Source organism: Saccostrea echinata, unplaced genomic scaffold (assembly GCF_033153115.1).
Source record: "Saccostrea echinata isolate AGI-Se365-2 ecotype Australia unplaced genomic scaffold, CSIRO_AGI_Sech_v1 ptg000064l, whole genome shotgun sequence".
Lineage (NCBI taxonomy): Eukaryota > Metazoa > Mollusca > Bivalvia > Ostreida > Ostreidae > Saccostrea > Saccostrea echinata.
Window position 1 is genome coordinate 508,054 of NW_026889813.1, and position 17,015 is coordinate 525,068.

The window sequence follows — 17,015 nt, forward strand, 5'->3', positions numbered from 1 at the left end:
GCTTGCATGTCTACTAGAAGATGAGGAATAAAGATGATGCGGTGCAATGTATAATATAAAATTTTAATATATATATAATCAAATTAGCCCCTCCCTGGGCATAATCCCTCAGGTCCTGGGAGGCATCAATCATATTTCTGTAGAGGGGTAGCTGCTTATTATAATCATGCAAACAATTTGCCTGCTATGTGTCCACACAATTAGTTTACCTATAGTAGGATTTCTCCAGGCATAAGCAGTTAACACTCGCCTCAGAGCACTGATCCCCAGATCAGACTGGAAGGCTGGGTGTTCAGGCAGTGACCTACAATAACCCATCTAAACCATTATAATCCATAGGGATAATATAAAATTGAATTTCTAAATGCATTCTTGTTAAATCTTAAAGGGTTTTAGTTTTATTTGAGAATTATTTCAGGTATAGCCATATGATTTTTTAAAGACTTTCAAATAGTATATGTAGATATTGAAACAAATAAACTCCAAATATTTCTTTAATTTTGAAACTTTTTTCAGCCATATTTTCAACTATTTTGAAGTATTTTCCATGACCTGTAAAATTCTCTTTCTAGTTACTAGACATTTTGTCTAATCACAGGAGTTCGCGTACCTATCAATTTTACCAAAATTTTCAGTAAAAAATACATAATACCTATATATAATAATAACATGATTATTATAGGTATTACTTATTTTTTATATTTACTGAAAAATTTGGTAAAATTCATAGATATGCGAACTCCTGTGGTCTAATCTATAAAATTTCCCATTTTCACACCTATTTCTAGCCAAAGATCTGTAGCTCACTTTCCTAACCAATAAAAACCCTCCATCTTATCACTGGCATTTTTACTAACATCTGAACTTCACAAAAGACTTCTTAGGCTGTAAAGATCTATATCTCAGTCATTATTTAGTTTCTCTAATCTGTGAAGATATCATTTAGTTTCTCTAATCTGTGAAGATCTGTATCTTATAACTACATACAAATTATCTAACCTGTGAAGATTTTGTAACAACATACAAATTATCAAATCTGTGAAGATCTCTATCTTTTAGCTACATAAAAATTACCTAGTAACCTGTGACAATCTTATCTTTTAACTACATAAAAATTTATCGATCTCTTTGAGGATCTCTTTCTCATAACCACATACAAATCATCTAACTTGTGACAATCTCTATCTTGTAACTACATACAGATTATTTAACCTGTGAAGATCTCTAGCTCATAACTACACGCAGATTATCTAACATGTGAAGATTCCTCGATCTCTCATCACTTTATACAGATTATCTAACATGAAGATCTCTATCCTATAACTATACAGTCATAGATTATCTAACATGAAGATCTCTATCTGTTCACTGCACATAGATTATCTAACATAAAGATCTCTATCCTATAACTATATACATAGATTATCTAACAAGAAGAATTCTATCTGTTCACTACACACAGATTATCTAACATAAAGATCTCTATCCTACAACTATACATAGATTATCTAACCTGTGAAGATCTCTCTCTATCTCATCATTAGCTAGAGTGTACTTCCCAAGGCTTTGTTCTACCATGTTCCTATAATATCCTTTGTTTGTAGCCATCTGAAAGACAAAGGCGGGGCATAAAAACTGAATTACACATATAAATGTTCATATATTGTACGAATTCTAACAAAACATAACAGCAGAAGTTGTATAATATGCAGGTTGGAATAAGAATTAGACATTGCTTCACTTCATGCTACTGGATGTCGCCTATAATGTTTACACAGTAACAACTAGATACCTTTCCCTTCCACAATTTGCCTCTGGTTATCACCATATAACCTTGATTATGATCTTGACTGTTGAGTTAAGGGCCTGACAAAACTCAAGATCATGAGCAACAAAATACCCACATGATCACCAGACTTTCCAAAATACTACCTTTTTCTTCCAGAAACTGAATTCAAGTTGCAATGGTGAGAAGAAAATGTGTCATCTAATGTGCTACTGAGATGATCAAAGCTGGTTTGAAGCAAGTTTGGTTGAACATGCATGGCCCAGTAGTTTGTGTGAGACAATTTATTCCACTAGAAATATGTTCATAGGACATGAATGCCCCGCCGAGGGTATATTAGGAATGCAACATGAAAATTTGTATTAGTGTATGAAATCTGATAAGAATATCTTGAATAGTTTCTTTAAAATTGAAATCTAAAAAATTGGATATAGATAATAAATTCTCACCAAATTATGTATAAGTGCATAAGCTTACATAAATATATCTTAAATGGTTTCTTTAAAACTAAGCAAAATGCATATTTAAGAAAAGTGAGGTCAAGGTCACAGGAAAGTTCAAGGTCAAAAATTTTTGATGCATTTGAATAGTTCTCACATATACATATCAGCATATTAAGATTTGATAAAAATATTTTGAATAGATTAAAACTGAGCTAAACACTAATTTAAAGTAAATGAAGTTAAGGTAAAAAGGAAAGGTCATGGTCAAAAAATGTTGATGCAGTTGAAAAGCTTACATCAGTATGTATTAGCATACAAAGTTTTACGAAGATATTAAGAGTGGTTTCTTAAAAACTGAGTTAAACCCAAATTTATAAAAGTGAGGTCAAGGTCAAAGGAAAGGTCAAGGTAAAAAAAAATGTTGATGCAGTTGAATAGCTATCATCAGTATGTATCAGCATATGAAGTTTGATAACACTATCCTGAATGGTTTTTTTTAAAACTGAGCTAAACACTAATTTAAGAAAAGTGAGGTCAAGGTCAAAGGAAAGGTCAAGGTAAAAAAAATGTTGATACAGTTGAATAGCTATCATCAGTATGCATCAGCATATGAAGTTTGATAACACTATCCTGAATGGGTTTTTTTTTAAACTGAGCTAAACACTAATTTAAGAAAAGTGAGGTCAAGGTCAAAGGAAAGGTCAAAATCAAAAAATGTTGATGCAGTTGAATAGCTCTCATCAGTATGTATCAGCATATGAGGTTTGATAAAATATCTTGAATGGTATCTTTAAAACTAAGCTAAATACTACTTTAGGAAAAGTGAGGTCAAGGTCAAAGGAAAGGTCAAGGTCAAAACATGTTGATGCAGTTCCATAGCTCTCATCAATATCTATCAGCATATGAAGTTTGATGAAAATTTCTTGGATTGTTTCTTTGAAAATGAGCTTTGAACTGAGCTAAACGCAAAGTGCGATGGAAAGACAGACAGAAGGATGGAAGGATGGAAGGACAGAAGATGGACATGACAAACACTATATGCCCCGGCCATATTCATGGCGGGGCATAAAAATGGTTTATGTGAGAAGATTTATTCTAAAAGGTTCAAAATTTAAAGATGCTGGATGACAATTATTAAATGAAGGATGAAAATAGAAATTCACTCAGACAGCACAACAACTGTTATAATCATTGTCTTCTTCCCACATTTGTTCTACTTTTTTCAAAGGCACCAAGTCCAAGTAATATGTGCATTTTGTATTTCTTTACCAGGGTAATAATTCAATACAATGAATTGTCAACTTCCCACATGCTCCTTCTAAAATGGAAAAACCATTCAAATGAGGACTTACAGTATTTATGTGATCAATATCATGTATGACTTAAGGAGGAATGGGACACCTTCATTATGTGACAAACTTCCTTTCAAAATAATCAAGAAAGTTAACTTACAATTTTTATTACTTTTAAATCAGACCAAAATTAAAAGAGTTCTGGTCTTCAAAATCAAAGACTAATAAAGGGAATTGTCTAGTATCTTAATGTAGCCTACTTGTTCCTGTTCACCAAGTTTTATTGACATTTTATTGAAATCAGAGCAAAACTGTAGGAGAGATACAGTGTACCCAAAAATTTTGAAAGGCATGTACAGATAATTATAATTTAAGTTATCATAGCAAAACTGTTCATTGTGTTTAAAAAACCTACACAGATATACAGTCAACACACTCATGTATATTCATGTAGACTCTTGTGTACAAAGTTAACTGATATCAAGAAATCAAATAAATACTGTAGGGACATGCAATTTCTTTTTTTATCATTTCATAGTTAATTCTATATTCTAGCAATCATGGCTTTACCATTCAACAAATAACTGATAAATAAAACTATGCGCCTTAATGTAGTCTACTTATGTAGCATGTTTAACTGAAATCAAACCCATATGTAAGTGGATTAGCAATTTGAAAGAATTTCAAGACTTTAGAAACAATAGCTACACTGTTCATCAAAATTTAAAAAAAAAAAAAAGGGGGAGGGGAGGGGCATATACAGAGTAATATTATATGTAACCTTGATGTTGTCTACTAGCATGCTAAGTTTTATTTATATTGAACCAAAACTTTAGAAGTATCAATTTGAATTTGTTTGCAGAAAAAACACATTGACAAACAATGAATACTTTTCCATGGTCATAAACTTTTCTGATCTTTGACAAATAGAGCAAAAGATGATGAAATCTTTGGTCTTCTTTCTCTAAATACATATGACTTGTTTATACTGAATATCTAAAGACAGTTTATTTCATAATCTTATACAGTGATGGAAACTGTGAAAAAAAAATTAATATGAGGTTATGGAAAATACTGTCAACAACATGTGTTATTTCAAACTGTGGAAAACTGTACGAAATTAATGTTGAAGTTTGCAAATGCATGTAAATGAAGAATTTATTTCAATCTGAGAGCATATAATAACAAGAAGCCCATTGGCCACATTGCACACCTGAGCACACTGGCTAGGAAAAAGCACAAATCAGTTCAGTATTGAAAAGTTTACATGGGAGGGGGGAGCTTGAATTTTACACTACCTGAGGATATAACAAATGGCTTTGTTGTTCTTGAGAAGGAGATTTTTAAAGATTTTTTCAAAGATTTTTTTCTTATACATTCCTTTGTAAAAATTTGATCCCCCATTGTGGCTCCTCCTTACCACTGGAGGTCATCATTTGAACAAACTTGAATCTACACCACCTGAAGATACTTCCATATAAATCATGGCTTTGCTATTCTTGATGAGAAGATTTTTAAAGATTTTTTCCTGTGTATTCCTATGTAAAACTTTGATCCCCCATTGTGGCCCAACCCTGCCCCCATTGGTCATTATTTGAATATTCTTGAATCTTCACTATGCAAAGAATGATTTCTATAAGTTTTGACTCTTTTGGTCCAGTGGTTCTTGAGAAGAAGATTTTTAAAACATGCCATCAAATTTTCACTATTTCTGAATTATCTCCCCTTGGATGAGAGGGTGTGGCCCTTCATTTGAACAAACTTGAATTTCCTTTACCCAAGAATGCTTTGTGGCAAGTTTGGTTGAAATTGACCTAGTGGTTCTGGAGAAGAAGTCGAAAATGTGAGAAGTTTACAGACATACAGACAGCTACATATATGTAGACAGACAAAATGTGTTCAGAAAAGCTGACTTGAACTTTCAGCTCAGGTGAGCTAACCAGGGTAAAGATACTGCACTTCTGGATTAGTTATCATCCTCACAAACATCAAATATAGACATTTATTCCTTACTTATTATTATTTAAATCTATTACATGTATTGATCACAGTTTTGGTCTCCCTGGGGATATTTAGTTTAAATATTGGCCATGTGCATTTAATTTTGTTGTAAAAAACCCATATTTTACTGGCATGATTGAGACTGAAACAACATCAGCAAATGTGAATATGTATATATAATTCCACTAACCAGGTCCAGCAAGGAGATGTAAAATAAATGTTTGAACTTAAGATATTTTGGTAACATTTGTTATCAAACAATGTAAAGCAATTAAAGAGTGAAATTTGTTGTCAAAAAATAGCAGCACAAAAATATTTTCAAAATATAAATTTGAAGAGTCTTGAAGACAAGAGGCCCAGGGGCCACATCGCTCACCTGAGCACTATGGCTAGGAAAAAGCAGAAATCACTTCAATCTTGAAAGGTTGAAAAGTTTAAATATAAAAGTGGTGGGGGGGGGGGGGGGGGGTCAGGAATTGAACAAATTTGAATCTACATTATCTGAGGATGCTTCCATTTAAATATGACCAATCATGGCTTTGTTGTTCTTGAGTAGAAGATTTTTAAAGATTTAACCTATGTATTCCTATGTAAAACTTTGATCACCCATTGTGGCCCCACCCGACCCCCAGGGGTCATGTTTGAACAAACTTGAATGTACACTATCTAAGAATGCTTCCATATAAATATGACCAATCATGGCTTTGCTATTCTTAACAAATAGTTTTTTTTAAAGATTTTTACTATGTGTTCCAATGTAAAACTTTGATTGCCCATTGTGGCCCCACCCGACCCCCGGGGGTCATGATTCGAACAAATTTGTATGTACACTATCTGAGGATGCTACCATATAAATATGACCAATCATGGCTTTGCTATTCTTAACAAATTGTTTTTTTTTTAGAATTTTTACTATGTGTTCCTATGTAAAACTTTGATCGCCCATTGTGGCCCCACCCGACCCCAGGGGGTCATGATTTGAACAAATTTGAATGTACACTATCTGAGGATGCTACCATATAAATATGACCAATCATGGCTTTGCTGTTCTTGAGTAGAAGATTTTTACTATGTGTTCCTATGTAAAACTTTGATCGCCCATTGTGGCCCCACCCGACCCCCGGGGGTCATGAGTTGAATAAATTTGAATCTACACTATCTGAGGATGCTTCCATGTAAATATGACCAATCATGGCTTTGCTGTTCTTGAGAAGAAGATTTTTAAAGATTTTTCCTATATATTCCTATGTAAAACTTTGATCGCCCATTGTGGTCCCACCCGACCCCCGGGGGTCATGAGTTGAACAGGCTTGAATCTACACTACCTGAGGATGCTACCATATAAATATGACCAATGATGGCTTTGTTGTTCTTGAGAAGAAGATTTTTAAAGATTTTTCCTATATATTCCTATGCAAAACTTTGATCGCCCATTGTGGCCCCACCCGACCCCCGGGGGTCATGATTTGAACAAATTTGAATGTACACTATCTGAGGATGCTTCCATGTAAATATGACCAATTATGGCTTTGCTGTTCTTGAGAAGAAGATTTTTAAAGATTTTTCCTATATATTCCTATGTAAAACTTTGATCGCCCATTGTGGCCCCACCCGACCCCCGGGGGTCATGATTTGAACAAACTTGAATTTACACTACCTGAGGATGCTTCCAAGTAAATATGACCAATCATGGCTTTGCTGTTCTTGAGAAGAAGATTTTTGAAGATTTTTCCTATATATTCCTATGTAAAACTTTGATCGCCCATTGTGGCCTCACCCGACCCCCGGGGGTCATGATTTGAACAAACTTGAATGTACACTATCTGAGGATGCTACCATATAAATATGACCAAGTATGGCTTTGCTGTTCTTGAGAAGAAGATTTTTAAAGATTTTTCCTGTATATTTCCTATGTAAAACTTTGATCGCCCATTGCGGCCCCACCTACCCCCGGGGGTCATGATTTGAACAAATTTGAATCTACACTACCTGAGGATGCTTCCACATAAGTTTCATGTTTTCAAGCACAGTGGTTCTTGAGAAGAAGATTTTTTAATGATGCCATTAATTTTTCACGAATTCTTAATTATCTCCCCTTGGAAGAGGGCGTGGCCCTTCATTTGAACAAATTTGAATCCCCTTTACCAAGGATACTTTGTGGCAAGTTTGGTTGAAATTGGCCCAGTGGTTCTTGAGAAGAAGTCGAAAATGTGAAAAGTTTACAGACGGACAAACAGACAGACAGACGGACAGACAGCTAGACGGACTACAGACAAAATGTGATCAGAAAAGCTCACTTGAGCCTTCGGCTCAGGTGAGCTAATAAAAACTATGATGTTCACTTTAACAGAACATGTACTTTCTGGTGGAATTTTGAGCTCTGTTCATTCTCACTTAGAATGGTCAAATTCAAAATTAGCATCATTATTCAATGCCATGTGTGAGATTCATTGGGCATACATGTAGTTTGGTGATTTTTTTTGGTATCCTACTATCCTACATATGAATATTACATTATTTCACAAAAATATTCTATTAACACTTCATTATTATTAGATGCCATTATTACATCAATTCACAAATATACACGTATTCTATTAACACTTCATTATTGTTCTTTAATGCCACTTGAAAAATATTTGCGTTAAGTTTACTAAGAAGTTCCCTGAACAAAGTACACTTTCAAAGAAGAAATTTCTTTACAAGAGTTGATCAAAATGAATGAAGCAGGAGACAAACAACAAGAAATTCCATCCATGTCGACTTGACAATAAATCTGTGTTCACCTGACAACAAGAGATTCCATCTTTGATAACTTGACTACAATACTTTGTTCCACAGACAACAAAAGATTTGATCCATGACAACTTGGCTACAATACTTTGTTCAACAGACAACAAACTATCTTAAATTTCCTGCTGTACCTCATTTATGGCACCAGAAAACAGCATCCAGATCTCCCCTCTAAATTTCTCAGGCAGTCCTTGTAAAATGAGGTCCTGGGTCTTGTGAGTTCTGTACATACACACACCCCTAAAAAATACATGTGTCAATTAATACATGTTTGGGCAAAAAAAAAACAACCTTGATCTACAAAATGGTAAATAAATACATATAATTGCATAATTTCAATCTGTTGTTGACCAGGCATAGATGCTGGTGTTCAGCAACACAATGTCATGACCATGTACATAAGAATGGAATAACATTTTTTTTTTAAATGTTTTTTCTCCAATTTGATGAATTTAAGGCAGATTAATTTGCCTTTATACCAAATTAATCTCATTTAATTGACGGAAGCACATTACAATATCGTTAAAACTAATAGTAGAACAAATTGGTTATAATCCAAAAGGGAAAAAGAGTCACATTGGTACGAGTTGATTAATTGGTAGCACTTCCTTTTCCCACCATCCAGCAACAGGATCTGTGACCAACACAGGGCCACTGGTTTTGCCCGGTACTTATTAGTCGGTATGCCAGCTATCCCTCCTGGATCCTATTGTACAATGTTTGATTGTACATTTATGCAATGCGGCCATTTAATGCCAATTCCCTTATGTCCATCACAGTTATGAATAATGCAAGATTGTATATGCTTTTCTTCAAGTCTTTCATAAGTGTAATGAAAATCATACAGCTGTTGTCTATTGTAAAGCTAAGACCAAGGAAAGGTCATGATGACCCTATGTGTATAAAGAATCAAGTAACAATGCATGTCAGGTCCTGCGGGGCAGTGATTACCTGACTGTTCAATTAAATGAAATTTTATATGAAAACTGTCTGAAGTTAAAGAACTGAAAAATATGCTCTTTATCATCTTCGCTAGCCAAGGGTTTCTGATACGCTACTCTGCTCATAAGCCCTTGGCATACGGTGTTACAAAATGTTGGGATTTTTTTCTCAAGTTGTGATTGGAGTTGATCGACATCGTTCGACCAATCAGCAATTGTTTTTTGTAAATGACGATATTTGCGTTCGGGATATATCTTGACTCTTTAATACCGGGAACGAAAAACGCAAGTAAACAACGATCCGTAAGAAACATGTCATTCTATAAATAGTTATATGGTGTCATCCAATATCTTAATCTACGTGCTAAATATGGGATTAAGAATCTATACTGAAGATGTAGATTTGCATTTTAACATGTTTAAATAACAAATTAACAACAAATTAACATAACTCATTACCTTCTTGTTATTATTCTTTAAAAACATTATTTTTTTAAATACGCTTTTTATTTCTGTCGATGACGCAATCTGTGCGTACCTGGTAAGAATGGTGATCACGTGACGAAAACAATCCCGTCTTTTGTCAGCACCGTATGCCAAGGGTTTATGAGGAGAGTAGCGTATCAGAAACCCTTGGCTAGCGAAGATGGCTCTTTATAGACATGCATAGATCAGAAGAAGTACATGTAGCTCACCTGCCGTATTCTGAAAAATGAACATTCCACAGATGTTCTTTGACAGTTTCTCTTGCAGATAATTCATCTGAATGCCTTCTGTGAAACAAACTGACCAAAGCTGGCTGGAATTGGATATCATCAGCTACAATTTTAGAATTAAGAATTTTAGAATCCATTATTCCTACTGCTGAATTATTCAAGATGGTCAAATAAATAACAGCAAAAAACAAATAACAAACAAAAATTAAATTTCTCTATTTGCATGATTGATTTTTGGAAAATTTGTGAATGTGACAGCCACTTCATTTTTGAAAAATTGAGAACTTTGAGCATAAGAAGTTGTTATTTTGAATTATCTATAAATCTTGTGAGAAAAAAGAATTATATTAGCTTCCCTTTTATTTTCTCTTTGATTACTGGTTCACTCTTTAACAGTTGAAGACTTTAACATAGAGAATAAAACATACTCTTTCCATATTAACACACTCTGGGACACCAATATCAGCCATAGGGCCAAAGGCTCGAGGGCTGATATTGGTTTAGGGCTGATACAGGGTGTGTTATGGACATATGTTTATTACATACTTGGTAATAACATTCAGCACACATGTACTTAATAATCACCAACTTAGTAAATTATTGTATAAAATTCCTGTAAAATTAAATACAATTTTTTTTACAAAGAATGTATTAAGCAATAGGTGTATTATCATATACTTTGTAGTAAATACACTTATTCTGCACTGTGTGATATGGGTAACATCACAATACCCCATATCAAGGACCAGTCAAAAAAACCTTATCACATATTGGACAGGCAAGCAAAAATCCTTATCAAACCAGAAGTAACGTTTGTATAAAGTTTAAAAGATAATTAACTTAAAGTTGATTTTATTTTAATATACATGTACATGTAATATAATTCTTTACTGAAAATTGTGGACTTAATTGTTCTCAGAGACTTTAAATTTGCTCTATTAGATTTTTTTAAAAAAAAAAAGGTCATAAATATGCACGAAACATTCTTAATGTGAATTTAATGTGAACTTGCACATTAAGTATTTTAGAAATATGATAAACAGAATACTACATACTAAAATCCATATCATTTGTCACATCAGCCAGAGGGCTGATATGGGGCCACTTGGACTGATATGATATATGACATGGATTTTAGCATGTAATATTTTCTATGTAATCAGCCCTGCAGGATCTGTATCAGACCTAGAAGTCGATATGGCTATTGTGACGCCAGGCATACATGTATCTCAAAATTAATGTAAAAAAAATGTATGTAATAAATGGATATACAGTCAAATATGACAAACAAAACCATTGCAGTCAGAAGGCTTAGACATGGAAGGTAAATCCTGGTAGTTTATCATACTAACAGGCCTCTGAAAACTGGACAAAGTTTATTCCAAAATATCTTGCATGGAACCATTTGGGAACTAATTTAAAGAAGGGCACCTCAAAGTGAAGCATCCAATGAATGAATAGAGCACATTGATCCTCATGTTAAGAAGAAGTCTGAGAGCCAATGCTCACTAGTAATACCCCCCTCCCCCCCCCCCCCCCCTTTCTGATGTGAATATACATGTCAAGTTCAGTTACAAAAAAAATATTCTACTAACTATGATTTTTTCCCTCATTTAAGGTTCACATTTTTATCATCATTAAAGTTAATCAAGAAAGTCAATGTCCACAGTAACAAAACATAATAACCAAAGCAACACAGGGATAAACAGGAAGTTGACACTGAATTCATGCAAAAATGAATCCCACCATATGGCATGCCAAAACAAAGAGTGTGAAAAATTTCAAGCATCTGCCTTAGTTATTTGCTGAGAAAAGTGTGACAGAAATTTGGTACAGACAGACACAGGGATAAACAGGAAGCTGACATCGGATTCCTACAAAAATGGATCCCACCATATGGCATGCCAAAACAAAGAGTGCGCTAAAATTTCAAGCATCTGCAAAGAGTAGTTGCTGAGAAAACTGTGACAAAAATTTGTTTTGGACAGACAGACAGCTACACACAGACAGACTGACATACAAGGGTAAAACAGTATGCTCCCCTCTCATTCTGAGTGGGGGTATAATTATTATTTGGCTATGCGTAACTTCCGTTATGCATGCACTCAAACACTCACTAAAACACACACAAGCACATTACTAAATCCCCTCCAACTTTGTTGCGAGGGGATAATAATCCACGATAACTCTTTCCTAGAAACTGATGGTCTTTTCTGAATCATATACTGACCTGGGGAATTGGATGTACTATCACAGGTCGAGTTCTGTCGTGAAGGACTGAAACAAACATTTATAATAATCAGATTACGATTGATTAAAATATTTTTATGACTTCAATGACATCTGTATTGGTCCTCCAAAGCAAAACTTGTTCAAGAAAAAAGTAAATCATGCTCAAACCAAAACCAATGGTATTATTGCTTAAGTCCTGGAAATGTTCTATTGCCCCAAATAAACCATGAGTCAACAATTTACCTCTTGTCTGAAGACTCCTCTACTCTGGACAAGAAATCAGACAGCTTCTGCAGAATGAACTCTCGCACAGGAAGTTGGGAAAATATAAAGTTGTTCTGAAAAAAATTAGAAAATACCCTATGTAAATTTATTGAATAATTTACTTTATTTGTACTAAAAGAAAAAATATAGAATAAGATAAAAACTGTGAATTATTTTCCTATGAGATGTGCATGTTTTTGAAATGATAATGGGGTTGAAAACAATTAAAATCTATTTATATCTGTTATGAATGTCAGTTGAATCATTATTGAATCCCTCTTTTCAGCCAATGCCCCTTCATGTACATGTACATGCTAGCATCCTTCTGCTGTGTAGATTCAATTTATTTACTATTTACGCACCCACCCCCAACGCCAGGGTGCCATCAATGCCCACTTTGAATTATGGATAGAGAAAATGTCATACATATATGATTTTAAGGTTCATAATTCTCACTGAAATAAAAATAAAATGTGAAAATAACAGTGATCATTCTCAAAAGTTCATTCCTCACTCTGTGATTCGAAGGTCGTGTGTTCAAATCTTGGCCGTGACTGACCTAAGTCGATAAAAACTAGGTAGCAACTGTTCCTTTGCCAAGTGCTCAGCACTTTGAAGTGAAAGTTGCAGGTTCTTCGGATGAGACCTTAAAAACTGAGGCCCCATGTCACAGTAGGCCTTGGCATGATAAAGAACTCTCACTGCTCAATGGCCCTGAGTGCCGAGTAAAGGTCTAAATTTGAAGCCCTTCACCGGTATAAGGTGATGTCTCTATATGAGTGAAAAATTCTTGAACAGGACGTAAAACAACATACAATCAATCAATCAAAAATCCATTTAAACCATACAAATTTTGAGCAAAGCCAACACAGACCTCTGAAAACAGAGGTGGGATCAGGTGCCATATAATCTTTGACCTTTTGACCTCAAAATCAAGAGGGAACTTTTTTAAAATCATAGGAGTTCAGATAAAATTTTACTGTAAAAGCTAAAGGGCTTTCAGAGATATCATCTGAAAACAAAAGTGTTACAGACAGCAGAAAGCAGAATGAAGGACAGACAGATTGATGGATGGACAGAAAGATCAAAATTTAATTTCTCTTGCTTTTAGCAAAAGCAGGGGACGAAAAGCTCACTGAAGACTTTGGTGCAGGTGAGCTAAAATTTTACCATACTTCATATATGAACTGACAAATATTGATGTATATATAAAATAATCTTGGTACCTTCCCCTTGGTAGTGACTACCAAGGCATCAGTTCCTAATTCACCGCTAGCAGCATTGTCTACCTTCTCTACCAGTACCACTTCACGAAGTGGTATCACCACGGTAACCAGGTCACGAACCTGTTAAGAGGTAATTACCAGCATACAATCAGCAAAAGTACATTTATAAAATACATGTACATTGTATTTAAAAATTTTAAAAATGTACTGTAAGGTTCTATGTACTGCATGTAACCATCTACACTAATTAATGACAAGAGTACATTTATAAAGTACATGTATTTGAAAAATAAAATGCACTGTTGTTAAAAAAAAAAAAGCTCAGTAATGCAAGTATAATTATAATAGTACAAAATATAAATGCTAATTGAAATACAAGTAAAATTGTAGAAGATCAAAACAACATTTAATTTCTTTCCAAATACTATAGTTCCAATGACAGCATTTGTTATACAACACTTATAAATGTACTGAAGTATTGAAATAGAAAATAAAAGATTCCTGGGCTTTCACAGTCACCTGGGTATTAAAAGGTAATTTGTTTCTGAGAAAGACATCCTATACACAAAACCTACCTATATCTTTCTGTGCCCCATCTATTCAAAAGGACCAAATTCTGATCTATGTGTCTAAGAAAACTTCCACACTAATTTGATAATTTGAACCCTTATAATAGAAATTTTGTAGATTTTTCCCAATCATTACTTATGTTGAACTTGTGGCCCTATGGTTTAAACAATTTTGAACAGATCTACACAATTTTCCAATCAATTTTTGTCATTTAGAGTTGTGAAATTTTTAAATTATGCCACCCTGTTTTACTTTTTTTAATTATCTCCCCTTGGAAAGGGGCATTGACCTTCATTTGAATAGACTTAAATGCCTCTCACCTAAAGATTGTTTGAAATCAAGTTGGTTGACTTTGGCCCAGAAGTTATAAAGCAGAAATCGAAAAATCTGAAGTTACTCATGACACACACTAAATTAGGATACTATTAGAAAAACTGGAGGACAATATAATAGGTCACCTGACCAAGTGATTTAAAAAGAAAGGATAGTTGTTTTTAGATATGTTATGCTATTATTTAAAATGACTAGGCATTACAGTGACATTAATTGGTAATAGAACAAGTCATCCTTCAATGATGGAAAGATCTTCTTAATACATCATAGTAAAACTGAACCAAGCACATTCTGATATCCATTATAATATTGCAAACACTGACAAAGACTATACATCAAGGGCAAAAGTGAGTCTTACTTATGAATGAAAAATTGACAGTCTGGAGATATGATTTTATGCTAGAAAATTAACAAACTGACAAAGAGGAATGAGAAATGAAACAAAATCTGTATAAAAGTACAGCTGATCATGAAAAAGTAAGATGATTACAAAAAAAAAAAAACAGTACTCAAATATGCTTACACATTTCAAGAGATTTTCAAGAGGCTGGACCCCTTTTTACAGAAGAACTTACAACTAAGACCAATATGTAATTTTGCAAATAATTTTTCTTCTTTAATGCAATTAATTTGAAAATGGTATTATTCTTTTTTTTAAAAAGAGTCTTAAGGGATATTTTTATCAAAGTAATAATTAACAGAATGACTAATTTTACATTCAGCTGAAGTCTTTGGTGTATTAAGTCATAAGTTCTTTCGTAAAAATGTGCCCATACAGAACTGTTGAAGAAGATTCAGTGATGACTATGTGAATCAGTACCTGCCCCTCAATTATTGCATGTTCACGTCGAAGTTTACGTTTACGAACATGCCTCTGTGATGCTACCCCAGACTGGTCAATAATATCAACCTTGGAATAAGATAACTCAGTATTAATATTGTTGTGTTTTGAATGAAGGACAAGCTATGAAAAGGGTCAAATTTGGCCCCTCATTTGACATAAACGTCAAACCACAATTAGAAATGTCATAGAGATGTCGGTAATAAAGGACCATCAAAAATCTGAATCATTTCTGATTCAGAGCATACATAGAGGTCACCAAAGAGAGATGAATTAATTTCTTGGGTTCCTTAATTTTCATAAAGAAATGGGTATGTTTTTGGCTAAAAGGGGGGGGGGGGGAGAAAAAAATTGAGTGAGAAAAATTTGATACCTACATAACATAAAAAAGCAACTAATTTTTTCTTAGACTAACAGTTTCTTTGAGTGTTTTTGTTTCGATTATAAACACTGTATATATGTTATATATACATGTACATGTACCAATTAAGAAGAAAAAAGTGACAACTTGACATAGGTATTCCTTCAGTTTGAAATCCATCTGTGACCATTAATTTTTGTGACAAAGGAAATATTCTACATAAATACACAATTAAAATACCGGGGTAAATGGTTCATGGCAATAAATATTTATGAGTATAGGTAAATGAATGCAAAACTTGATACAGTGTAATATTTCTCCCATATTGTGAGATATTACTCATAAGATTTGTTACTGATTGTCTATGTAAATATATATCGAGTTGCTCAGTCTCACTGAGCCATCTATGACATTGATCAACCAGATATATTTCTGTAGATGGCAATAAGTGATTCATTTTCTCGAGGATAATACTCAAAGGGACAAATACAAAGTTTAACCATCACTGAATTTGTTAGGCGAAGGCCATATTACCATTATAAAATATCACCTACTGGACACAGAAATACAATTGTACAGTAGATAGTCACAAGTCACATACAGACCAAAGAACATGCGACATTACAGTTCCATGGTAAAATAAAAGTTGGTAGTCATAAGTCACATTTAGACCATTACATTTCAGTTTAAGGTAAAAAAAAAATAATAATTTTGGCTGAAAGTACCTTCATCATAAAGGAAAATATTCACAATAATGCAGACACATACTAAATACAAAACAAAATGTCCCTCCTTCTTTTCAGATATGTCAAACAATGATTTTATCCAGAGACTCACCCTGCTCGCAAAGCAGATATAGCTACTGGAGAGGTACAGACGTCCCCATGTGTGCTGCTTATTATAGGGGGTCCACAGGACACAGTCTGTGTCCCCATCCAACTTCTCATCCAGGGGAAGACAAAAGGCTGACCTATAAATAGAAAATTCACAGACATACTACATTTAAAATTAATAAAAAGAAGGATATGTCTCCAGTCATATGATGTCCAGTCTAGACGCCTTCTCCAAAACAAAAAGGTTGGGTTCAATATACTAAATTTATGAAGAACATTGATCTCCACACAAATTTCATGACAGGATTTCCCAGCTATTGTGTTATATTTTGCGGCTAATAAACTGTCATGATATTTTTGAAAAATTGATACAAATAGGTTTT

At 33.9% G+C, this 17,015-nt stretch overlaps 2 protein-coding genes across 3 annotated transcripts in view; both read right to left on the bottom strand.

The window, feature by feature from the left end:
* Positions 1-17,015, bottom strand: part of LOC133175864 (TBC1 domain family member 9-like) — a 66,982-nt gene that overhangs the window by 39,596 nt on the left and 10,371 nt on the right. Inside the window, exons 12-20 of one of the 2 annotated variants that reach the window (XM_061311004.1) lie at positions 16,637-16,769; positions 15,418-15,507; positions 13,695-13,814; positions 12,448-12,542; positions 12,203-12,249; positions 9,952-10,075; positions 8,447-8,555; positions 1,514-1,608; positions 210-304 (exon numbers count right to left, since the gene is read on the bottom strand). In XM_061311004.1, the coding sequence (XP_061166988.1) occupies positions 210-304; positions 1,514-1,608; positions 8,447-8,555; positions 9,952-10,075; positions 12,203-12,249; positions 12,448-12,542; positions 13,695-13,814; positions 15,418-15,507; positions 16,637-16,769 (908 nt within the window). The remainder of the gene's footprint in view (positions 1-209; positions 305-1,513; positions 1,609-8,446; positions 8,556-9,951; positions 10,076-12,202; positions 12,250-12,447; positions 12,543-13,694; positions 13,815-15,417; positions 15,508-16,636; positions 16,770-17,015) is intronic. The other variant, XM_061311005.1, reaches the window with a different exon arrangement.
* LOC133175867 (uncharacterized) overlaps positions 1-17,015 on the bottom strand; it is a 169,173-nt gene that overhangs the window by 30,920 nt on the left and 121,238 nt on the right. The gene's annotated exons all lie outside the window — the stretch shown is intronic.